The sequence below is a fragment of the Arvicanthis niloticus genome, chromosome 2, assembly GCF_011762505.2.
Source record: "Arvicanthis niloticus isolate mArvNil1 chromosome 2, mArvNil1.pat.X, whole genome shotgun sequence".
NCBI classification, from domain to species: Eukaryota; Metazoa; Chordata; class Mammalia; order Rodentia; family Muridae; genus Arvicanthis; species Arvicanthis niloticus.
The window spans coordinates 82,565,008-82,590,422 of NC_047659.1; the positions used below are offsets into that span (position 1 = coordinate 82,565,008).

The window sequence follows — 25,415 nt, forward strand, 5'->3', positions numbered from 1 at the left end:
AATGATAACTTACATTGACATTGTGTGTGTGTGTGTGTGTGTGTGTGTGTGTGTCTGTGTAAAATATAAGTGGTAGTAGCTGTCAGAGGTTACCTGAGGAAGAACACATATAAAATATGATTAGAAAATATTCTAAGGCAGCGGGCAAGAATTCAAGACTTCTGCTACCTAATTGTCAATGGAGATGTTGTTTGTGTTTTTTTTTCTCCCAGGCAATAGTAGCTTGTGCAAAGTTAACTCACCTCCCCAAAAAGAATGCAATGTAGAAGATAGAACTGTTCAGATTGACAAACTGGAAAAGGAACATCTTCAAGGCAAAGCTGTTTTCCCATTCTGATTCTGTTCGTGGATATTCTACAAGAAGCACAGACATCATCATACATGAGGTGAACCAAACCGAAACCAAAACCAAACAAAAAACCCATCAGTGTTCTACCTTTATGATTTTTTTTTAGTCTTTCAATGAAAAAGAAAAAGAGAACATATATAGGTAACAAAACAACAATAAATGACAAGATGTTGCATACTAAAGAACACATAAGCTCAAGCCACTGCAGGAAGATTCTAGTGTGGAAAGGCCTGTTTGGATCAATAAAAGCTCCATATAGGTCACATTTGAAATCATGAAAAAGTCTAGATTTCTAAGATTTAATTGGGTGATTATTCTAGAATCCACATATATTCTGATATAGTTGCCTCTGGTGTTGAGTTTGTACTTGAGCAATGTGACTCAATCTTGCCTACAAGAGACTAGGAAGTTCAGATGTAGGGACACTTCTACATGTGTGTCTCACCTTACAAGCTAGATGTTATGCAAGAATCACCATTGTACTATTACACCCAAATATAAGGCAGACATCCAGAAAGGGACACGGGAAAAGATGAAGACATGGAAGGGATCAGCCATCCCCAAAATCCCACATGAGGTTTAGCATACCAGTGAAGAGACCATTGTAGATGTCTATATATCAGCAGATAAGTGCATGGACCAGGGAAACTGCCTAACAAATCAAATCTCTATCCCACCCCTCCCAAAATTATTGTCCTATGCTACTGAGTTTGTAATAATGTATCAATAAATATAACAAGGGGAGTTGACAATAATGATTGTTAGGAGCCGCAATATAATCTGCCACCCCAAGTTGGCGCTACATTGATCTGCGCAGTTGCTAGGCTGAGAGGCGTGCCATAGTCACTGAATGTTGGGTGGTGAGCGAACAGCCAATCAGAAGTGAATACGTCACTCTAGACTGTACTTAAGCCAGGCCCCTTCCTCAGCTCTCCCCTTCCTCACCTCTCCGCGTTTTCCCACGTGTGTGAGACAGATAAAAGCCTCGTTTTGCAGTAACTACCTAATCTCTGCGTCTCGTGCTTTCTCTCCCACGGATGCAAGGCTCAGGGGGGCGCGTTAGATCTGGTGCCGAAACCCGGGTAAATTCCAGGCGCGTGGAATTTCCACGGGCGCGAAACCCACACCTGGTATTTCCAGGCGGCAGAAATTTCTACGCGTTAGCGGAGGGACCCCGAGGCGAGGATGGTTGAAAGACTGTGGTTGTAAGAGGTACACCCTTTGGAAGTTATGTCTAAAGTAGAAATCTTGACAAGCGGATTTAAATCCACCGAGGCCACTTCATTAATTAAACTCTTGCTCATATTGCAATTGTTTTATAGCTACTCAGACATATCAGAACTAAAGTGTGTTGGCAGGCTACAAAAAGGGCCTGGTGATAAAAGGGAGTGTTCAAAGGGAACATGGACTGCTGCAGAGTCCATGGAACCACCGGCAGGTGGGAGAAGGTTGCAGACAAAGCAAGCCGGGCAGTGGTGGCGCACGCCTTTAATCCCAGCACTTGGGAGGCACAGCTTAGAGCAGAGAATGCCAGTAATGGAACAAAGGATTTTTGCAAAACGCCGCACAGCAGCGGCAGCAGCGGAATCCCGTGCAGCCGCAGCTGCGGCAGCAGCAGGGGAACTCCTTACGGCCGCTGGGGAACTCTGTACAGCCGCGGCAGCGGCAACCGCCTCTCGCGGAACGGGAGGCTGCAAAATTGCCTGGGCGCGTTTTGCGGGCCGGGGAGAGAGGCTTTTTGTGCTTCCTTCACAGGTGAAAACAATTTAATTTGGGTCCCTGAGTGTGGCTGGCCAGTGCAGCCGAGAGGGCGGAGCTGCCCGCGGCGGTGTAGCCGGCCGGAGGTGCGGGCGCAGGAGGCAGAGCTGGAGAGTCTGAAGATCAGAAAGAAGGAAGCTGGATTACAAGATTTCGGCTCTGACTCTCCTGCCATTTGTGGCTGAGTATATCGCTGTGGGATTTGGTAAAATCTTAAACTGTTCCAGAGGTTTTTAGTTCAAATTTAAGGTTTTAATTAAAAGCAAAATCACCCAGTTCGGAACTGCGCCTGAACTGGCAGGCAGGCAGGTAGAGGGAGGTTAAGTGCATTTACATTTGAATTAAGACACGCAGGCTGCGGCCAGAAAAAGCAGTTTTCGTTCTGAGTCTAAAGACCAGATCCTAAAAATGTGCTTATAAAATATAGTTCAAATTATTTTAATTCCTTTATATTCAAAGTTGTTAAAAACAAGATGCCTTAGATTCCTTTAATACGTGTAACAATTATTAGAAAATAAAATTGGCTCTTATCTGATATTCTCATGGGACAAAAAAGATTGGTTATTAAATTAATCCAAAATAAAGTTCAAATTTAAGATTTATACAGCCTAACTTGTCTTCTCCAGCTACCATTTCAATAAATGTTTACATAAAAGATATTTTTATACCATTCCTTTACATTTCTGGTAGACGTGAAAGGTTTATAGGTAATAAATTTATTCATAATGTTTAAGAGCCCATGGAGCGATATTTGTTAAAAAATATTTGCTTCAAAAATGGTTAATGTTTTATATTATATATATATATATATATATATATATATATATATAAATTTTGTTGTTGCTTTAATACAAAAGGTTAAGAGGTTAAATCTTTTGGTGTGTATTATATTTTATTAGTAGATTTCTCTAAGGAAATTTTTTTTACAAGCTATTGCTTCAATATAGCGAGCTTTAAAAAATTTTTAAAATACTTGTTACTTCAAAAAAGAGATTCAAAGACAGTGTCTTTCAATATTTGAGTCAATTTGGCTTTAAAAATAGCTCAGCCATTAAAGGCTGGACTTAATTTAAAATATAAAGGCTAAACTCCCAGCGGCCACGTGGTGACTCACAACCATTTGTGGTGGGGATCTAACGCCATCTTCTGGCTTGTGAGTGTACATGCAAAGAAAAATAGTTTACTTTTAATCTTGATTTACTCTTAGTGATTTTAGAAGTTGTTAAGAGATATTAATTGACTAAAACCTCATCTTAAGCTTAACATAGGAGGATTTAAAACCTCTGTTTAATGTTTTCAAAGGGATACAAGTCCAAAATTAAATCGTATGTATATTTTCTTAAATTTACCCTGCTTCAACACAATTAAATTATGTGTTGTAGCCACTGTTTTAAATGTTAAAAAGGGGTATATCTGCCTTTGTCTTGTTAAATATGTTTCATAAAGTGCAGAATGTTTCGGCTACAAGATTTAATATCTCTAGCCATTTGAATAACATTAAAAATTAATAAGGTGTTTAAAAATACATCTACACAACCGGTGTTGGTGTGTGTAGACCCTCTATTTTTCTTTATGCTATCCAACTTTCAGAATAATTCTGATATCTTGGATTGTAAAAATGTCACATGCTTTTTAGCACAAGGCTAAAATGGATCACTAGACCTAGTCTTGGTTGTGCATGTGCCTACCTTTGTGCCCATCTCAGTACATCGTTATGGAGACTTAAAATAGACTTTGGTCAATCAGAGAGTTGATTGGCTCTAAGCCCATGTGAAGCAGCTCACAGATGTGGTTCAAATAAGCTGTGTGTCAACAGCCTCACATCCAGGTGTTATACCTCTAAGATTTGTGAATGATGCATTTACTTAAAGCCATAATCTTTCTGCTTATTTAAAAGGAAAGTGGAATGGGAAGTTGGACCAGGTACAGCAGCAATTGCAAATCCGGATTTCCAGCCTTGATGGAGTGCGGATGGAGCCTGTTTCCTGTGGAGATTTTACTTCTTAAATGTCTTCTGCCCTTTTCTTTCTTTCTTTCTTTCTTTCTTTCTTTCTTTCTTTCTTTCTTTCTTTCTAAAGAGCGGGAATAGGCTTGCTTGGTACAGCCCTATGATGTGAATTAGTATTCATAGATGGTTGGTTTGTAAGCTCAAAGCCCAACAAAAACGTGACAAGGTAGCTTAAAGCCTAAGCACTCGCAGCCTTGGAGCAAGCATCCCTCCCTGAAATTTGACTATCTAGGCTGGAAAGTAGCCAATGACTGCGACTCTCAGTCTATGCACACCAGGGGTTCGTCCCATTGCACTGGGTTAGATGAGAGGTCTAAGTCCAGCCAGCTCTTGCCTAAATAACTGTGGTACCTAATAGTAGGTTGACAGCCCTTGCACTCCTGGGAGCTATACTCCATTGCACAGGAATGGGTGTCAATTCTCTTTATATTTCCTTAGCCCGAGCACCCAGAGGACTGGTTTCCATTGCACCTGGAAGGGTAAGGAAAAATCTTCGGGCTATAAGCTCTTGATCGCTTATTCCCCCAAGATGGAGTTTGCTTGATCAGGTTTGAGTTCGAATCTTAATTGGTGCTACATTTAATAGGCAAAAGGCTGTTTCATTTTAATAATTTAAACAGGGGGAGATGTTAGGAGCCGCAATATAATCTGCCACCCCAAGTTGGCGCTACATTGATCTGCGCAGTTGCTAGGCTGAGAGGCGTGCCATAGTCACTGAATGTTGGGTGGTGAGCGAACAGCCAATCAGAAGTGAATACGTCACTCTAGACTGTACTTAAGCCAGGCCCCTTCCTCAGCTCTCCCCTTCCTCGCCTCTCCGCGTTTTCCCACGTGTGTGAGACAGATAAAAGCCTCGTTTTGCAGTAACTACCTAATCTCTGCGTCTCGTGCTTTCTCTCCCACGGATGCAAGGCTCAGGGGGCGCGTTAGAAATGATGGCCATTTTTAGTATCAGTCTAGGTTCTTTACAACAAATAACAACATAGTGATTTTACAACATTCTATGGCATCTTTACATGGAGCAGATTCTGGCTCATCTTGAATGAGCATTTAGCTTCAAGGAGAAAATGAATTCTAAATTTTGAAAACATAAATTCTGTTTTCTAGACTAATATATTTATGGCCAGATTATTTCTTAGCCTTCTCTTAATGAATATAGTTATTGATAATAAATTAGCACTGGTTATAAACTTCTATTTGATATTACCACTAGCTACAAATTAGGTCCTTAAAATGTTAATTTCTTTATTTAAAAATTTATTCTATATGTATGACATCTTTCTGAGTTTTAAGATGATAATGCTATGACTTAGTTTGACCTCTAACAAAGCCTATACTTGCATGTCTTGATTGACTTTATATCCCAGAATCTGGATTTATGTAATTAAGGCCACTCATTACTACAGATAATTGCTTTTAAAAAAAACAACTAACAATCATCATGGTATAATTCTCAGCAGCCATAAACTTAAAACGTAATAAAACCCATGTTGGAGAAAACACATTATTCCATCTTAAGAAGTGTCAACTGAGTTAATCATTTTTGTGGCTTCTGACAACAAAATATTTGGAAAAGTCCAGGAAACAAAACCAAAAACCATTGTTTAAACTTTTGTCACTTTGATAAGTAGAATCTAATTTCTAATATGAAGCATATATTAGCTTAGCCAAAGAGTTTTTAAAAAATATACACAATCATAGTCAGATTTTTCTTACATAAAGAAATATCAATTTTTACCATGATTATTAACTAAGAACTGTGGATCCGCAGAAACCATGCTATCACTGGGTTATATGTCAAAAATAAATAAAATACTAAGCAAAAACTTTGACATAACTGATACTTAGAACAGCTATTTTTCCTTTTCCTATTAATTATAATCCACCCCCATCTTCATTTGGTTTTGTAATTCATCTGTTCTAGAAGTAAAAATACCTTTTAAAAAATTAACATAGGTATCAGAGACAGAAGGGAGTTTTGAAACAATCTGTAAAAAAGCTTTTGATAGTATAACTCAATTACTTTATTGTCCAGATGAAACAATTGAACTCAGAAAGAACAAATAAACAGATGATTGGCACTTTACACACACTTTGTGATGTTTTGGGCAGGAGATCTACAACAACAAAATGGAAACTATTTGAAATTTCAATTTCAAAACCTACACTTAAAAAATAAATAATAAGAAAAGTGCCAAGCTTGGCTCATTCCCTTAATCCCAGCATTCATGAAGCAGGGGCAGGAAGATATTTATAAGTTCAAGACCAAACTGATTTACATAGTGAGTTCCAGCCAGGCAATGTTACATAGTGAGAATCTGTCTCAAAAACCAAAACAAACCAAATCAACCAAGCAACCAAAGAAACGAAACTACTTATAGTATTTCCTTCCTAATTGTAGTCTTCAGAGGACAGAATCTTGGAATATAGCTTTTGTTCATTTTGATGGAGAAGTTGGGGGAAACTCTTATAAATGTTTAAGAAATAAACTGGGCTGGCGGGAGGTCAAGAAATGAACCTCTCTTTTTCGCATTCTTTTCCTTATTTTTTTCTTTCTTTTCTTTTTAAAGTATTTGCAATATTCAGATTGACCCTTACTGAATCCTACAAGCCTAAGTATTCAAATAGGTATTAATATGGAAGCATCATAACTAATGAGATTAGGAAAAAGGAGAAACCAGCAGATGAAAGAAGTCTGTTTTCTTGGAACCGAAAACCGTATATATCAAGTAACTAAGTATTCAGCAGAAGCTGAAACTAAAGTCTGAGTATGGAGCTAGTAGTTGAAGAAGGACAATCCCCCCTCCCAAAAGGATGCTGAGACATGCTCATCAGAGCATAGAAAGCTAGAAGAGTCAGAAGTATCATAAAAAATAGAATCAGTAACAATAAGACTTGGAGCACCCCAAGGAGAAAGTTGTATGCACATATGTGTTCTGAAAGCCATAGTTATTTTCCTGAATCAGCAGACAAGAAGAACCAAACAGAAGTAAATGTATTTCTGAAATGAAACTGCCAATCTGAGGCACTATCTAAAATTCTACCAGTTGGGATTTTTTTTTAAATGATGGAACTTTTTTCATCCTATAGGGATGGATGATAACCCATAGACAATCATAAAGTGTCCTACATATTTTTGCTTTGGTTTCTTGTGCTTGCTGTCAAACCTGACACCTGAGTTCAATTTCTGGAGCACACATTGTAGACGAAAAAACCTGACTTCTACATAGGACCATTGTGTGCAGGGACACACACATACTCACACACAAAACACATACACACACGCACACTAGACAGACACACACACAGATACAGGTAATCCAAAGCTTTAAGTGAATGAGACTAATTATTTACCTAGCACTTCAGAAAAGTCTTTTACAAGAAAGACATCAAAACATAGTGATAGAAACAAACATAGAAATCAAATTTAGTATTCAAACAGGAATAGAGCTATTTTTTCTTCAGGACTAGTGGGTCAAAACTAAAATACATCATGGTAATACTAAATGAAATTCTGTGAAAATATTATCCTATCCAGGTGGTGGTAGTGCACTGGTACATACTTTAATCCTAGGACTTGAAAGCAGACCCAAGTGGATCTTTTGAATTTGGCAGCATTGTTTACAGAGTGAGTTTATGAACAGCCAGGGCTAAACAGAGAAACCTTGTCTCAAACAAACAAATGAAGAAACAATAAGGATAAAGAACAAAGTAAAGGAAAGAAAGGAAGGAGAGAGAGAAAGAGAGAGAGAGAGAGAGAGAGAGAGAGAGAGAGAGAGAGAGAGAAAGAGAGAGAGAACATTATTTTCATTTTAGTCAATGAATGTAAGGTGTCAAGAGGCAAGGCTATTGATCACAACTTTGTAGATAGCTAGAATATGTTACTGAACAAAGATTTTAACCCACAAGTTCTCAGTCCAGAGCCTACACTCTACTTGATGGAAGGAGAAAATCAATTAGTTCCTCCAAGGTTTCCTCTGACCTCCAGACATAGATCAAAGTATGTTTGTGATCCCCATTCTCAACACTTCTCATATACATAAGGAAGGGGCACCAAATAAATCAGAAGTCTAAAAAAAAAAAGCTTTCCAAGTAATGATGGATGTACATCAATTTCCAACTGCACCTCTCTCTGAATATTTGTAAACACTTGTATAACTGAAGACAAAAATAGTAAAATATACAAAATGTCTAAATACTAATATGCACAGAATTATTTACTTACTACAAGTAAAATAAGAAAAATAAACTTACCTAAGTTCGTGAGGAGGTATGCAATTTTTTCATAAGCCTGCGAAAGAGTGTACAGATAAATTTTATTCTTTTTATATACTTCTAGAATTTAAATATTTCAAAGAAGTGTCTAAAGTGTGTCCACAAGGTGGATACATTTTTAGAAAGTCAAAATATTTATTACTATAAAATGTAGTATTCTATACCTAAATATATACACAAAATGGCTGAACTATAAATGAGTTTAGAAATACATGTGTGTGTATACAAGTAGATACCTTATTATCTGCTCTTTGTTTCTGTTTTCATTTTCATTGAATATCTACTTCCTAAACTAAGACAAAAATTAACAAAATTCATTCATCTTACAAGTTGCTGAAATGGGATACACAACTGTGTGCAACTCCAGCCTTGGGGGATCTGATGCCCTCTTCGAGCCTGATCAAATCTCCATATATATGTGGCAAGCATACCCCCAGACACATGTATATACATACAAAATAGATTAGAACAAAACCAAATGGTAGTCATGTCTACAGTATTCAGAATTCAAGTAATGTATTTGATTACTTAATGAATGTTTCAGATTCTCTCACTGTTCTTTCAATAAAACCATTTCTGTTTCTTTTTAGCCATGATCCAAATCTACCTCATTTTAAGATCAATACTATCTTGAGACAAATTACATTAAGGTAATATTCTTTTCTCTCTAATGCAGGTTTTTCTTTGGATTTATTTATTTTTATTGATTTTTTTTATTTAACTCCCATTAATGAGCTAATATTTTCAAATTTTAAAGCAAGATTACTTTGATTTTAGATGTTATTATCATTATGCCATGCTCTTTTCCATGCCACACATGTTATAAAGTCAGATGACAAAACAGCTTCTCCAGGGATTTTAACTGTATTAGCTGACAAGTACTATTTTACTAGCCACTGTTGGTCAGCATTGAGCTGAGTGGCCTCATGGAAATTGAAAGCCAAGTCTAAGTAGTTGCCATTTACAGTATTTACATTTACAGTATTTCACACATGCCCACACTTTCCATATAGTAATTACAGAACAGCAATTTTGTCAAGTAAGTACACTACCACCATTTTCCAGAACAGGGAAATAAGACTGAGAATAACAGTCACATGGCCTGATAGAATAAAACACCTAGCAAGAAGTATAGTTAGAGTGTTCTGTTATGAGCACTTTCCACCATCTATTCATTGTCTTAGAACTTGGCACATAGAACCCATCTACAAGTCTGTGATGGAACATCTTTAGCTGGATGCCTCAAGAAATGACAATAACTCTGGAGGAATGTTATAAATTGCTGTTAGAAATTTATTCAAGATAATTAAGATCTAAATAGTCTAGACTCAAATGACAGAGCTAATTGGTACCACCCTATGCTACACTCCACATTCAGTCCACAAAACAAACTTGTTAAGTAGAACTCTATAAGCAGAAAGAACACATGACTTATATACATTCAAATGTTTGATATATGGTAGCAACAGTGTTGAGAGAGCAGCTTGTCTGTGTGTGAATTTGAATATAAGGAGTGAAATGCCTGTATAACTGGAGGAGGAAAAACACAAAAATGATCAGAAACCACTGTTCTGGTTCTAATCCCTGTATGATACATCTTGGAGAGCTTCTAAAATTACCCACTGTCACATACTGTAAGCAGAATTTCTTTTGACACATATTGTTATTATATTAAATATTCATCAGTAATTTATATTATGTTAGATAGTATTTGGGGAAAAGCAAGCAATAGATAATTATCCAGACCTTATCTGTATTTTCATGGAGCTTAATTGCCAATGGGAAGGCACAAATGGCCAACACATATGTCAAAAGATAAAGCCTGGAGGTGGTGGCACACACCTTTAAGAGTGGTAGGTAGATCTCTGTAAGTCTGAAACTATCTTGGTCTATAGAGTGAGGTTCAGCACAGCTAGAGCTACACAGAGAAACCCTGTCTCCAAAAAACATGTAAAGTTTTTTACTTTACAGAAGGAAAGTTTCTTGAAGAACATGACGCTTCCTTCAGAAGCAAGGGAGAGTGTCAAGCAGAAATAGGCTTTGCGAAAATATCTCGGCAATAATGAACAGGATGCAAAGGTTCTGAGACTGATCATCTCTGAAGGTCCTAAGACTGATAGTCTCTTCACAATGGGCCAAACGTAGGACAGGAGTGGCAAAAATAGCAGAGCAAATTAGTATTTTTTATTGGATATTTTATTTATTTACATTTCAGATGCCATCCCCTTTCCCCATTTTTCCTCATTAGAAACTCCCTATCACATCCCCCTCCTCCTTTTTGCTTTTATACCATTTTAATTACATGCAAGTATTAAGGTCAGTTCTAGGTTGAGGAACGAACAATACAATAGTCAAGAAACATCCCTTGAAGTTTGCAAATTAGTAATTGATAAATCAGAGTAATTCCAGAGAGAAACAGGTTTCTAGGGCATGTTTGGCCCTGAGAATCATTTTAGAATTCATTCTAAACTTAGAAGGCATCAACTTTTAACTAATGCTTTGTTGGTGTATTATATAAAATATTTATTATATAAAAATAAGCCAGGGAGAAAGAGCAGCAAACGCAAAAAAGGCATCAGGAAATTCTGCACTTGGTTTAGTGTGTGTTGTCTCTGCATTAGAGCATGGCTTCCACTGCAAAACAAAATTCTAAACAGATTTGCACAGTCTAAGAGACAGCTTTTCTAGTATTTATACCCTCTGGATTTCTAGAAAACATGTTCATGGACACACATTGTTTTAGAAAGTTGAAGGACTTTAGAGTAAAGTTTTGGGTGACAAAGCACAGGAGTGCATCTGCTCAGATCTTGATTTCTTTCTTTCTTTCTTTCTTTCTTTCTTTCTTTCTTTCTTTCTTTCTCTCTTTCTTTCTGTTTTTGTTGAAGAAGTACTCTATAATTACAATGTTAATTGTATTTCACTATTTCAACTATTTCACTATAATGTGCTAAAAATAAGTTAAGGCTTAATTGTCAAGCAGGAAGGATTTATATATTTGGAACAATTTTGCATTTTTGTTTTCATTAAAATAATTTTGGGAACATTCCCAGATGTTATAGTCACTGTAGTACTGTCAGCAACATGAATAGGTGAAACAAAATCAGAAAAGGCGTGGAACTAGCAAGCAACTCTGGTAAAATTTTGTCCTTCCAGATTTTAAATCATAAATTTGGCAAATGGATGTTGAAACAAGAAATTGAATTTTTAATTATGCTTAAATTATTTGTTATTTGTTTTTTGAAGTTACAATTTCTCATCTTGGCTGTGGATCAGTATTATTATTTAATATCTCACAATTATTAAGTATTATTAATTAATATCTCTAATGCTAATTTTGGGACTGACTGGATCAGAATCAGCACAGAATTTTTGAATGTTTTGGTTTAATACAGTTTTTCTATCCCCACAAAGTAGACACTTTAGGCAACTGGATACATAATTTGAATGGGACACATTTTAAAAATTATTTTCAAGATTAGTGTAATGAAATTATGCTCAATTTAGTTACAGTAGAATATATATATATTTTTCTCCTCAATTGAATATTTATTTAGAGGTGTCATGATATACCTCTGTCAAATTGTGTATTGTGGGGAGGGAAGTACAGCCTTTAGTTTAGTTTAAATTAAAATACTACTGCAAAGTTGATAGACACAAAGATTACAATTCTTGTAACAAAACTATGTTGGTCACATGATATACAGGATACTAAAACATGTGGCAAGTAAAAACCTTCATATTTACTCAAAGAATGTGTTTTAAATGCTATATTAGCATTAAACAAACATCTGGAAGCTAGATTAAAATATACCAACAAACACCAGCAGGAAGAGGAAGCTATGGCCTCAGCTAAGTGAACTCAACATTTTAACAGTGGATTAAGTTAAGAGAAGCAAAAGAACAATGTTGACAAAGAAATTGTTAAATTCCTCTACTGACTACTATGGATGAGAATAAGCATGTAGTCCAAGAACCTCACCACAAGAATAAAAACAAAGAGATAATTCTATACTGTGTAGAGATAATTCTATACTGTGTATGGCACCGAGAAAAAGCTTTATGGAGGAAGTGATCCTTAACTGTTGTTTTCAATGATGACGAGATATTCTCCAAGGAGACAAAAGGAAAAAAGAACATTTCAGACAGAGAAAGCTCTGTGAACCAAGGAACTAGGGGTATGAATTAGCAAAGTGCAGGGCCAGAGAAAGTGGTTCTTCATGCTGAAATGGAGACAAGAGAGGGAGGGAGGGAGGGAGGGACAGAAGGAAGGAGGTATAGTTTTCAATGAAAGAAAAGAAAAAAACAGACTTGAATAAAGCAGTGTTTCCTTTGCCAAGCTGACAAATTTATAATTCACATTAGAGGGACTGAAAGGCATTAATCAACCTCAGGTATTAAAGAAAAAAAATCAGATGTGCAATTTACACAAATCCTTTCAACTTCTATGTGGCAGAGAGAGAAGGGGCTGAGCAGACACAGGAATACTAAGCTGTTAGACGTCTATCGCTGAACTAAGAAAGAACGTAGAAAATGCTGAGCTGGTTCTAAGATAACAGAGATTCAGAAGCAAGATTCACAACAAGTAATCAGAAATAGGGCAAAAGAGAAAGAGAAAAAAACACTTCAGAACAGCATATGGCTTGTGGAATACTTTATATTTCCCAATGATTCTGGAAGACTACTGATTTAAAGAAAAGTGTTTGGCTGTTAAAGTATTTTTCCATGCCTACATTTCATAACCTAATGTGTTTGGATTAGAGCTGAAAATCCCATTAGAATAATGGAATATCTTTACTTAGGCTCAGTTCTTCATAAGCACATTTTTAGTTGCACATTGATTTTGACCTCAAAACATAACTAGAGGTAGCATTTGGGTAGTGAGATGAACATTTTAGTAATATAATTTTGATATTTTATTATGTCCTTATTTGTATTAAACTCTTCAATTAATCCTGTATATTCAGGTGAATTGGCAAGAGTTTTTGATAAGTTTGTGAAGTGCTTTAACATTTTGGATAGAAGGCAAATATATGATTTCTGAAGAGAATTATTAACTTTCACTGATTGAAGAATATAACATTATTTTCACATTGGTTGAGTTGGCTATATGTTTACTTTGTTTATGCTAAATCTATTTTCAAATTGTCTGCACAATTAGTTGTAAGGGAGAAGAAGCATTTGTAGTTTAATAATCACTGAATATCAATGCAAAAATGCCTAACAAACAGAGATAGGTAAAAATGGAAAGCCGGTTCAGCCTGAATTCTCCTAGGAACTCTGTGTGTTTGATTTGCAATATTAAGAAAAGACTTGTGCTTTCAAGTCACTGAGTCAAGGTGGTAAGCTTTTGAGGTTGTTAGCAGAGTGATTACTAAATTATCTCTGTCCTTAACTACTGTCAGAGGTCTTTACAGGTAGATTCTCATTTTATTGACTTCAATCTTTGCTTTTTATTAACAAAAATTTATTAGGCTTCTACCAAATACAGTTACAGACACATAGTGAGAAAATTTTGTATCTAAATAATTTATTTCCTTTAAAATATTGTTTTACACTTTTCTGTTTGTGAGATGTGTGTGAGAGAGAGAGAGAGAGAGAGAGAGAGAGAGAGAGAGAGAAGAGAAGAGAAGAGAAGAGAAGAGAAGAGAAGAGAAGAGAAGAGAAGAGAAGAGAAGAGAAGAGAAGAGAAGAGAAGAGAGAGAGACAGAAAGTAGAGTGAGGCTCTAGTAGTAGTAGAGAGGGCTTTAGTAAGTATGTACATAGCTGTAAATGTTAGAGGACATCTGGAAGGAGTCAGTTCCTTCCTTTTATCTAGAGGGACTTAAGGATCAAACTCAAGTTCTACCACTTGATGGTATGTGCCTTTACTGATAAGGTATCTCATTAGCCTTGAAGTGTGTGTGTGTGTGTGTGTGTGTGTGTGTGTGTGTGTGTGTGTGTGTGTATGAGAGAGAGAGAGAGAGAGAGAGAGAGAGAGAGAGAGAGAGAGAGAGAGAGAGAGAGATATTTATTTCCAGAGTAAATGAGGATTACAACTGGGCTCTACTTTGAAGTAGATTTCCTTCCATCTTCCCAATAAATTAACTTACTAGAGGACTGACTTTATTTGTGTAGTTCAAAAAGTGCATATCACTGTCCCTAGTATGTGCCAAATAGTGAAACTGAAGTTACAACTAACTAGCATTATGAAGGCACCAGGAAAGGAAGATAGTACATTTGGCATCATTTTTTTGTTTTTTAAAAAAATTGCAAGCCTGTCATGGTAACACATACCTTTAATCCCAACACTCAAGAGGCAGAGGCAAGTGCCTGAATTTGAATTCAGCCTGTTCTGCATAATGAGTCTCAGGCCAGCTAGAACTAGATAGTGAGACACTAACTCCAAAAAATGTTAATCAATCAATTAATCAATAATCTGGCGCATAAATCAAGCTGGAAGAAATACATTTTATTAAAATGAGTTGTTTGAAACAGAAATATATATGTATACACACACACTTCAATACTAGGGAGATATAGTCCCTTCTGATTGCCTATGTGCCTATAAAAAATGATGCCATAAACACTTACAAGATTCAGCAGCATGATGATTATAAAATTGATGCAGACAGCAGCACCAGAGGTAGCAAACTGCCAGTGCTGTTTGATGAAATTCCACTTGAATGATGCAAACTGCTCCATGACAACCAGACGGTACACTACAACTGCGAACACTGCTGTGATGACCAAGGAGATCTGCCGAGTGTGAGAGCAAACAAGACATGCTAACAAATGAGAAGCAAAGCACACATGTTAAATAATAAATGATACGTGTTAAAATGACACTGAAAAGAGTACTTTTCTTTTGCATTCTTAGGTTTCTAAAATGAGTTGGTGTGCTAAAATATCCTTGTAACCCCAGAATCCTGCAACATTCTCAAAGTGCTAATGACCATTTTTTACCATGAAGAAGATTCCTGAGACAGACACAAGAAGTCGTGTGACTTTGTCGGATGAAGGCTGATGAGGCTCAGGCTTTCCTGTGATGGGGTTTATTACCTCCATTCTGTAATATTTTGCTTCAAACTGGGGACGAAGGGTTTCCTATGGGAGAAACTAAGGTTACCTAAATAGCAAGTCTACAAATTAAAATAAAAAGTCTTTTGAGAATTAATACAGACTCTTGAATTGATCCTGCTTTGTGTTGTTTACACAAAGATGCAACCTTCTAAAGAACCCATTTACAGCTCGACTAAACCCAGGGTATATTTTAATTTGCACAATTTTTGATGAATCCCATTTAAGAAAACATTATAGAAATGGTTTTAACAATACATCTTTCACCCTTGTCCTCTATTACTTTCATAAAGTAAGGAATCTTGTTAGTATGATATAAAGATGAGAATGTATTTCTAGTTTGATGTACTTCCCCAGATTTCTTAACTTCTACTTCCTAATAACTTACCTCCTCTTCTTCCCATTCAATAAGGTCCCAAGTATAAGTCAGTATGCTTCTTCTCCTTTTCCAAAACTCAAGAAAGACTGTGGCTATAAATAATAATAATAATAATAATAATAATAATAATAATAATAATAATAATGATAATGATAATACTCAACCTCAAACACATTGCTTTTCTGCAGGCAGGTGTATATCATCATATAATTAAATTGTGTAAAGTAACTAACTTTTTAATAAATAAATATTGGAATTTTTTAAACCATCTTTTTTTCTAGTCTTTATATAAAGCTGTCTGTATACATGCCTAAAGGGAGGCAATTTTTAACACTAAAATTGATGTTTTTGTTAGCATTGTAAAAATGATGCTATGTTAGCTTAGCAAAAATGATGCTAGAAGAAAAGCTCAGGATTAGAGCAACAAAGACCATTTCACAGTTTTAACATGCACAATCTCATACTAATTAACATCAGTCACAGTCAAGTTTACAGTTGAGCGGGGACAGAAGATTGCCTCTTAACTTTCCTTAATATCATATACTTGAACAAGAAGAATCTAACACAAAATCTAATAAAAATGATCTGAATGGTTGCAGTTTCAAAGCAATAACCTTCAAAAACAGATACTGAGTCTAGACAGGATTGCTTTTTCATTGAACTAGGTATTCAATTGGGTTGTATTTTAAAAGTTCATTCTCACTAAGATATATTCATTTTATGCATCTCTTGTTATTTGAGATCTCAAATGCATTCATATTCTCAATTTAAAAAATAATTTAGAAAAGCTTCCTGAATACTTAAATTAAAATAAAATAATTTAGAAAAGCTTCCTAGTATCCCATCATAAAGCAAGGATAAATTTTATTATTTAGAAATATCTTCCTAACTTATTAATTGAAAAAAAAATCTACTTTCAAAAATTATCACACTCATTGCTTTTGGCAGTTACCTGAAATGATGGATATAGTATATTCTCTAATGAAAGTGGTGCTTATACAAGCTCATACTGTCCTTAGACGATGGATTTTGATGCTTGTAAGTTCTACTCTTGAAGGCAGTTTTAGGACTGGGAATAATGGAGAACACTTTAACCCCAGAACTAAGAGGTAGAGAATTCTAGGCCTGCTTCTTCAACACAGTGAATTCTAGGCTAGCCAGGATTGCATAATGAGAATCTGTCTCAGAAACAAACAACAGTTTTAGAACACTTGTCTTTTCTTTACTCTGGAGATTCTGGTGTTGTTTTTGTTTTTCAAGCAATGGATATAGCATTGACTATACCATCAACCCATAATATCAACTAAAAATAAATCCTTTATTTCTTTTGAAGCAGTTTCTCACTATATATGCTAGGTTAGCATAGAGTTTACTGTGTCTCTGGCTAGCCTCAAAACATGGAGTATCTAGCTTCAGTCTCTAGAGTGCTGATATTAGGGATGTGAATCAACATATACAGTGAAAATTAATTTTAAAACAGAAATGAGAGCTGGAGAGATGGCTCAGCAGTTAAGAGCACCGACTGATCTTCCAGAGGTCCTGAGTTCAATTCCCAGCAACCACATGGTGGTTCACAACCATCTGTAATGAGATCCGATGCCCTCTTCTGGTGTGTGTCTGAAGATAGCTGCAGTGTACTCATAAAAATAAATAAGTCTTAAAAAAAAACAGAAATGATTAAATATGTTGCTTGGCTAGATTCTAATGACAATGTTGTGGTTCTCCTCAGGTTTGCATTTTATGATGTCACAGTAATTTTAACTCCTTAGCAGTGGAGTTATGGCTTCCATAACCATATCACACCACATAATCAGTTTTAACTTGGCTACCAGCCCAAATGATAAGCATGGAGATTAAAAGGAAATGTGTGGAAGTCTGCCTACTCCCCAGCATATCTGTAGCAATTTTGTTCCATGTCTGCCAGCTAGTTCATATTGTTGTTATAATTTGTCAGTCATAAACACAGAAAAATAAGTTGACTCAGATCAGGGTCATGCTGACCAAATCCCTTGTTACATTCTGTATGAGGCTTGTTAATCTTAAGAAATTCCACAAAGCTTCTCCTAGGACACATCAAATAAAAGGTCAATATAAACTGTAATGTCTAAAATGGCTTGAATCACAGCTGACACCGGGTAGTACTTCCTGTTCTTACATATGAGCTCATTGCGTTTTTGTTTTTTTTTTTTTTTTTTTTTCCTTTATAAGCTGGCACTGAGAAATGTTCATTGCAACAGTCTCAACCTCCAAATTCTGAACTATGACCCTGATCGATCAGTGTTCAATAATCCATCCCTGTTTCACTGAGATCAGTGTTTTTGTGGTTTATGGGCAACTCTTGGATGCCAACAAAAGAAAAAAAAAACTGAAAAGTTCTCTGGTATTATAGAACCTGGAGTGAAGGAAAGATATTGCCTTATGATAAGGCCTGAGGAAAGGATGGAGCTCAAATATGAGTCTGAGTTATCTTAGAGGAAAAGGTGAATTAATGAGTCTAAATGCAGAAGCAAATGTGGCTCAATACTAAGTGGAAAGTGATTGAGTCCACTAAACATTCAAATTCCCACAATCCACAACAAAACGAAAGACAAAGCTGCACAGCACTCTTTTTGTTCTAAGTCTGAGTTGTTGTCTATCAAGGTCCTATGGATCCAAGTATTGCAGGAGGATACTGAGGATGTGATTCATTATACAGAACCTGGTGCTGAGAACCTATTGCTGTTGATATCATCTTTGGATCATAGAACATGGAAAACTCAACTTGATATTTATCGTGAAGCTTTATCCCTATGGACTGGCTCTCAGAGTATTGAAAAGTACTGTGCATATTAGTGGAGAAAAAAATATTATCATCAATATCACTGAGTTATGAGCCCTGAAAACTACAATTAAGCTGGGTGGTGGTGGCGCACGCCTTTAATCCCAGCACTTGGGAGGCAGAAGCAGGTGGATTTCTGAGTTTGAGGCCAGCCTGGTCTACAGAGTGAGTTCCAGGACAGCCAGGACTACACAGAGAACCCATGTCTCGAAAAACAAAAACAAAAACAAAAACAACAACAAAAAAAAAGAAAGAAAAGAAAACTACAATTATGAATGGCCTGACAAGACATGATCACTGGTAGGATAGTTGCAATAAAATTAGTTACCAACTACTTTCTAATTGTATTTAGGGCCCACTCCACAAGATTAAATCTATACCTGATATACCACCAAGAACCTGTGGCTAGACAGGTTACAGGCTATATTTGAAAACCTACTACTATTACTCTGCTAAATGGTTATGGTATCAAACCAACTCCTAACAACTTATCATTATGCCAATATATTAGTCCTCATCAGAGAAGTTCCTTTTATACTAAATGGAGACTGATAAGGAGTCCTACAACTGATCAAAGTAAGAGAATAAGAAAGGGCAGAATCCTCAGCCCTAACTAAGATATCTATATCAGAGCTCCTACTACTAAGGTTCAAGGACTATGACAGAAAATGGTCAGAAAGATTGCAAGAGTCATAGGAAGTGGATGATTTCAGGGAAGCAGTGATCTTGGACACAGCAAGGCAGTTGCACATATGAATTCAAATCAGTTGAGATAGGATGCACAAGACCTCAGCAGGCATAGGCCAAGACTAAAGTCCAGCATGAAGAGCAGAGATGGGCACCTGTAGGGAGTGGATGTAGCCCTGAAGGACTTGACTCAGTGAAGTCCTAAGTGTATGTGTATTTTGACATGTGCAAGGCCTGTTGAGGACTCTGAGACCAACTGACCCATGGTAAACTGGCAAAGATATTACCCATATAAAGAGGCTCAAGAGAGATGGCAAAGCTTTTCTAGGGAATCGAAGTATAAGGTTTTATAAATTACTGCTCACTGTGTGAAAGAACATTGATAGGTTCATCTTTCTGGATGTTTCCAGCCCAAAATGCTCATCTACAGGGACTAACTATCCATTCCATTTGTACTATGCCTAATATACATGGGTATCTGGGTTGTAGTGGTAGTGGTTAGAGAACCCCACCTGATTCCAGCTTCATTGAATGAGTTTATTTGTGTATGTTCTTTTTCATTCCTTTACTGGCTATAGTCAGTATTCCAGAACCCAAGCTTACAGGGACATGACTGGCACCCACCATTAACTAAGAAACTATTGGCCATTTAGAGCTGCTAGGAGAATGAGAGTCAGTTTTTGTTAAGAGTGTGGCCGATGATAAGTTGAGCACACTCCAGTGGAAAACCTCACATCAGAGACTGTATGATCACAACAAAATATATTAAATGGGTTAAAAAACACACTTTAAGTTGACTGGGTATAGAAGGGTGGTGGATCTATGAGGAGTTGGGGAAGGTGCTATATAAAATGAAGACACAGATTACATTTTTTTAAAATAAGTATTTATCCACATTCTTGCCAACATGTGCTGTCACCTAAGGTTTTGATCTTAACTATTCTGATTGGTGTAGAGTGGAATATCACAGTCATTTTGATTTGCATTTCTCTGATGACTAATGATTTTGAACATTTCTTTAAGTGCTTCTAGGCCATTCTAGATTCCTTTGTTGTGAATTTTCTGTTTAGCTCTATATCCCATTTCTGATTGGGTTGTTTGTTCTTTGGAGGTTAGCTTCTTGATATATATTGGATGTTAGCCCTCTACTGGATATGTGGCTAGTGAAGATTTTTTCCCAATCTGTAGGTTGCCAATTTGTCCTATTGCCTGTGTCTTTTGCCTTACAGAAGCTTTTTAGTTTCATAAGATCCCATTTGTCAAATCTTGATCTTAGAGACTGAAATATTGGTGTTCTGTTTAGGAAATTTCCCTCTGTGCCAAAAAGTTCTAGGCTCTTCCAACTTTCTCTTGTGGGATTACAAACCGGTACAACCTCTCTGAAAATCAATCTAGAGATTCCTAAAAAAATTGGAAATAAATCTACTTGAAGACCAGCTATACCACTATTGGGAATATACCCAAAAGATACCCCATCATACCACAGGGACACATGCTCTGCTATGTTCACAGTAGCTTTATTTGTAATAACCAGAAGTTGGAAATGACCCAGATATCCCACAAAACAAAAATGGATAAAGAGAATGTGGTTCATTTACACAATGGAATACTATTCAGCTATTAAGAATGAGGACATCATGAGTTTTGCAGGCAAATGGATAGAACTAGAAAATATCATCCTGAGTGAGATAGCTCAGACCTAAAAGGACATGTATGGTATGTACTTACTAGTAAGTGGGTACTAGCCAAAAAAGTACAGAATACCTAAAATACAATCCATAAAACTCAAGAAGGTTAACAACAAGCAGAAGGGCCCAAGTGAGGATGCTTCAATCCCATTTGGGAGGGAGAAGAAAATATTCACAGGAGGCAAAGGGAGGGAGGAATCTGTTTGGGAGATGGGCAGGCCAGAAGAAAAGGGGAACAGGGTCAGGTATAGAGATGGAGAGACAGGAGAGAAGCCCTGAGGGCTAGCAGAATAAATGGAAATATACAACCTCAAGGGGGTGGGAGGTGGGGGAACCCCCTCAAAAGTACCAGAGACCCGGGAGGTGAGAGACTCTCAGGACTGAAAGGGAAGTACCTTAGATGAAATTCCCAACAGTGGAGAGAGGGAACTTGTAGAGTCCACCTCCAGTAGAAAGGCAGGCATTAAATGGAGAGATGGGGTTGCCATCCCACAGTCGAAAATTCTCACCCAGAATTGTTCCCATCTAAAAGAACTGCAGGGACAAAAATGGAGAAGAGACTGAGAGAAAGGAAGTCCAGTGACTAGCTCAACTTGGGAATCATCTCAAAGGGGAGGCTCCAAGGCCTGACACTATCACTGATGCTATGATGTACTTACAGACAGGAGCCTAGCAAGGCTGCCCTCTGAGAGACCCAGCAAGCAGCTGACTGAGACAGAAGTTGATACTTATACCCAACCCAACCATTGGACTGAAGTTGTCAACCACTGTGGTTGAATTAGGAAAAGGCTGGAAGTTGAGGACAAGAGCAACTCCATAGGAAGACCAACAGTCTCAACTAACTTGGACCCCTGAGACCTCTCACACAATGAGCCACCAACCAGGCAGCATACCTTAGCTGGTCTGAAGCACCTAACACATATATAGCAGAGGACTCCCTGATATGACTTCAGTGGGAAAAGAGCACCTAGCCCTGGAGAGAACTGAGACCCCAGGGAGTAAGGAGGTTTGGCAGAGGGGGGACATCCTCTTGGAGACAATGGGGAGGAATGGAATAAGAAACTGGAAGGAGACAAAAGTTGGACTGTAAAAAATTATATATATATATATATATATATATATATATATATATATATATATATATAATGAATGAGTACACTGTAGCTGTCTTCAAACATACCAGAAGAGGACATCAGATCCCATTACAGATGGTTGCAAATCACCATGTGGTTGCTAGGAATTGAACTCAGAACTTCTAGAAGAGCAGTCAATGCTCTTACCTGCTGAGCCATCTCTCCAGCCCCAATTACAAAATTCTTAAAGACCTAAACCAATTTTTTTCATTAAAAAATGATTTCAGAACACCAGTCTCCTTTCCCCCTATTGGGTTCCAGTGTCCAGCCTCAATATGAGGGCTTTTGCCTTGTCTTATTGTATCTTTTTTTGGTCATGATTCCTTGTTGTCTCTTGGAAGTTTGCTCTTTCCTAAAATGAAATGGAGGAGAAATGGATCTAGGGGAAAGGGGAAGGTAGAGGAGAGCTTAGAGAAGTGGAGGGAGTGCTCCTTCCACTTAGGATATATTGTATGAGAGAAGACTCTATTTCAATATAAATAAAAGTCATGGCTTGCTCTTAAAAATTTATAAAGATTTGACTTACTGGTTTATATATTGTCCAACATCACTTCATAAGAGAAAGCCATTTTCAAATTATGAGTATGAAAGATGGAAGGACAGTTAATGTTTTTCCTTTTGCAGAGTTTATAGAATTCTTTCCTCTTATTCCCACAAATTTTTCTGTCAGTCCCTCCTTATGTAGCCGAAATTATCCTAGAAATCAGAGTCTTTGAGTCTTGACCTTCTGAATGCTGGGATTATTAATATGCTCCATCACATCCTGGATGAACTTAATGTCAATCTCAATAATAGAACGAATAGTTGCGAATAGAGGTTGAAGCAGCATGTAGTTCAGCACTGAGTACAAAGCATGTGATGTCATGAAGACGTAACTATGGAAAATTGTGAAATGGAAATTTCTGGGTTTTTTGGATACTCAATTGTGTCATGTGATGTTTTCCTGGAAGTCTTTTGAGAGGATGTTTTTGCCAAAGTAGAAACATGGAAAGATGCTGAGAATAGACATGTGGTGCTTTTCTGGAAGCTGCCTGAGAAAAGGACTTGTGAAGTTTTTCTAGAGTGGACTCAAGAGAATGTGATGTTTGTAAAAGGTATACATACAAGCCAACACAGAGTGGGTGATGCTGTGTGATAATGGTTCACCTTACCACTTGTTGGTCTTTGTTGGGCTTTGCTGACTCTGGTCTTTATTGACAACATTGTAAATTGGTTTCCCTTGCCTTCTTCACTGATCATCATTTATTATGATTTCATAGAGAGAAAATGTACCAAAATTTTGCAGCTTCTTGTTATTTCTGCAGACTTAGGCTGATTGGCTGAGCATTGTGCATGTTTTTTTCTGGATTGAACTGCAGTTGCTGATTTGTGAATGGTGTTTTCGAGTGGGTCAAGCTACCGTTGCTGATTTTCATGGACTGGACTGCTGATATCTTGATAGTGCAGATTGGATTTGCCCCCAAAAAACTATTTCTATACAGGTCCACATGTCCCTTTGTCCTAGTAACCTTTCCTTTCCACTACCTCTGGTAGGTGGTGGGCTATAAGGGAGATTAAAGCATTTAAGTACACTTTAAAGTAGGTCTTGAAAAATATAAACCCACAAGGACCACTTGACAAATTATGAAAGTAGCGAAGGCATGTTAGTCATTTAATGGTAAATATGGAAAGGGAGCTTGGCCTGCACAGTTGACTTTGAATCCTATATGGATATTCAGTCTCTGAAGAAAAAAATGGATGAAAGAACACAGAAACATTGATGACAAAGGCCTAGATAGGGTTTAGAAGATAGAAGTGTGGGGACATTAAAAGACATAAAAATTGGAATCTAACAGATTTATTGTGCTTAATATCTTACAGCATCCAAAAAAGCTTACTGCCTAGTCTATGCCTAAAGCCAACTACTTTATTACCTCTGAGAACAACTCTATAACATTAGCTTTTTGTTTTATTTTTCTGTATTTGTTTGTTTTTGTTGTCGATAATGTTGTTGTTTTGAGGACAGGGTCTCACTATATAGCTCTAGCTATCTTGCAACTCACTATGTAGACCAGGCTAGCCTTGAGTATACAAAGATAAGTTTCCTTCGGCTTTCTGAGTGCTGGGGTTAAAGGCTTGTGCCACCACTTGTGGCTACAAATTAGTATTCATTTATTTTTTTTTTTAGAGCTCCTAAAGTTTTCTAATAAAGTTGAACACAATGTCATAGGAAAAGCAGTTGTACTGATAAAGATATGGAGCTGAAATCAATGTCATCATAGAACCTTAACCCTGCAGCTATAGGCCAAACTTACAGAAATAATGACTATTATTTTGTATCAGGTTGTAAATATATATGAAGCATTTAAAAATCATATAATACATCCCTTAACAACATCTCTAATGTTCAGACTCATAATTAGAGCCAAGAGTCTGGATATCATTTATTATACATGATGTATGTTACACAGCAGTAATGATAAATAGATTAGACATTTGGGTTTTCTTTAAAGCTAAAGTGAACTGTGGAAATCAGCTTAGTTCTCAGATTAGTACCTCCCTACAATCAAAGCACCCCTCAATATTACTGGGTTGAATTGAGAATTGAGATGATGATAGCTGAGAGTGAAAATCTGAGAGCAAGTTGTGACAATTATGATACTGTCATGAAATAAATGTCCTGGAGATGTGAGGAAACAGAAAGAATAGAAGAAATCAAATTTCGTAGAACTGACGGGAGAAAGCCTGGAGTACAAAGACAGTAACACAGTGTCCGGAAATGAACATGTCAACAGAAGAAATACGGCAGTGAAGAAGGAAAGGGGTGCGCCAAACTTAATTAGTGTTAAAATAAAAATACCTTAAGATATAAAGTGTATGCTGTGGAATACATTTCCAATTTTAATAAAATGTCAATGCAGAGGCAGATGTGGGGCAGTTTAGAAGTATATATATATATATATATATATATATATATATATATATATATATATGTTTGTTTGTGTATATATCACATATGAATAGTGATTGTCTGTGGAAAGTAGATCACACGGAGATGCATGTTCTACAGAGTACCAACCTGTCTAGAGGAGCATGCTATGATCACATTCTTTCTCTGCAAAGCAACAGGGAATGTTTATATTCATCATAAATAAGGGACCAGGCAGTGACTGCTCATAGTTTTTTGTGTTAGAATGAACAGCAAGAGAACAGAAATGTAGGGTTATGTAAAGGAAGTTAGGTGCTGATTGGTTTGTTTCAAGTTACTTATTTACACTGAAATCA

The 25,415-nt window shown here is 36.8% G+C and overlaps 1 protein-coding gene across 2 annotated transcripts in view; it reads right to left on the reverse strand.

Annotated features, from left to right (window-relative positions):
- Ano3 (anoctamin 3) overlaps window positions 1–25,415 on the reverse strand; it is a 266,616-nt gene that overhangs the window by 24,397 nt on the left and 216,804 nt on the right. For both annotated transcript variants that reach the window (XM_034495046.2, XM_076929413.1), the window contains 5 exons: window positions 15,835–15,917; window positions 15,333–15,473; window positions 14,961–15,125; window positions 8,370–8,406; window positions 243–354 (listed from right to left, as the gene is read on the reverse strand). In XM_034495046.2, the coding sequence (XP_034350937.1) occupies window positions 243–354; window positions 8,370–8,406; window positions 14,961–15,125; window positions 15,333–15,473; window positions 15,835–15,917 (538 nt within the window). The remainder of the gene's footprint in view (window positions 1–242; window positions 355–8,369; window positions 8,407–14,960; window positions 15,126–15,332; window positions 15,474–15,834; window positions 15,918–25,415) is intronic.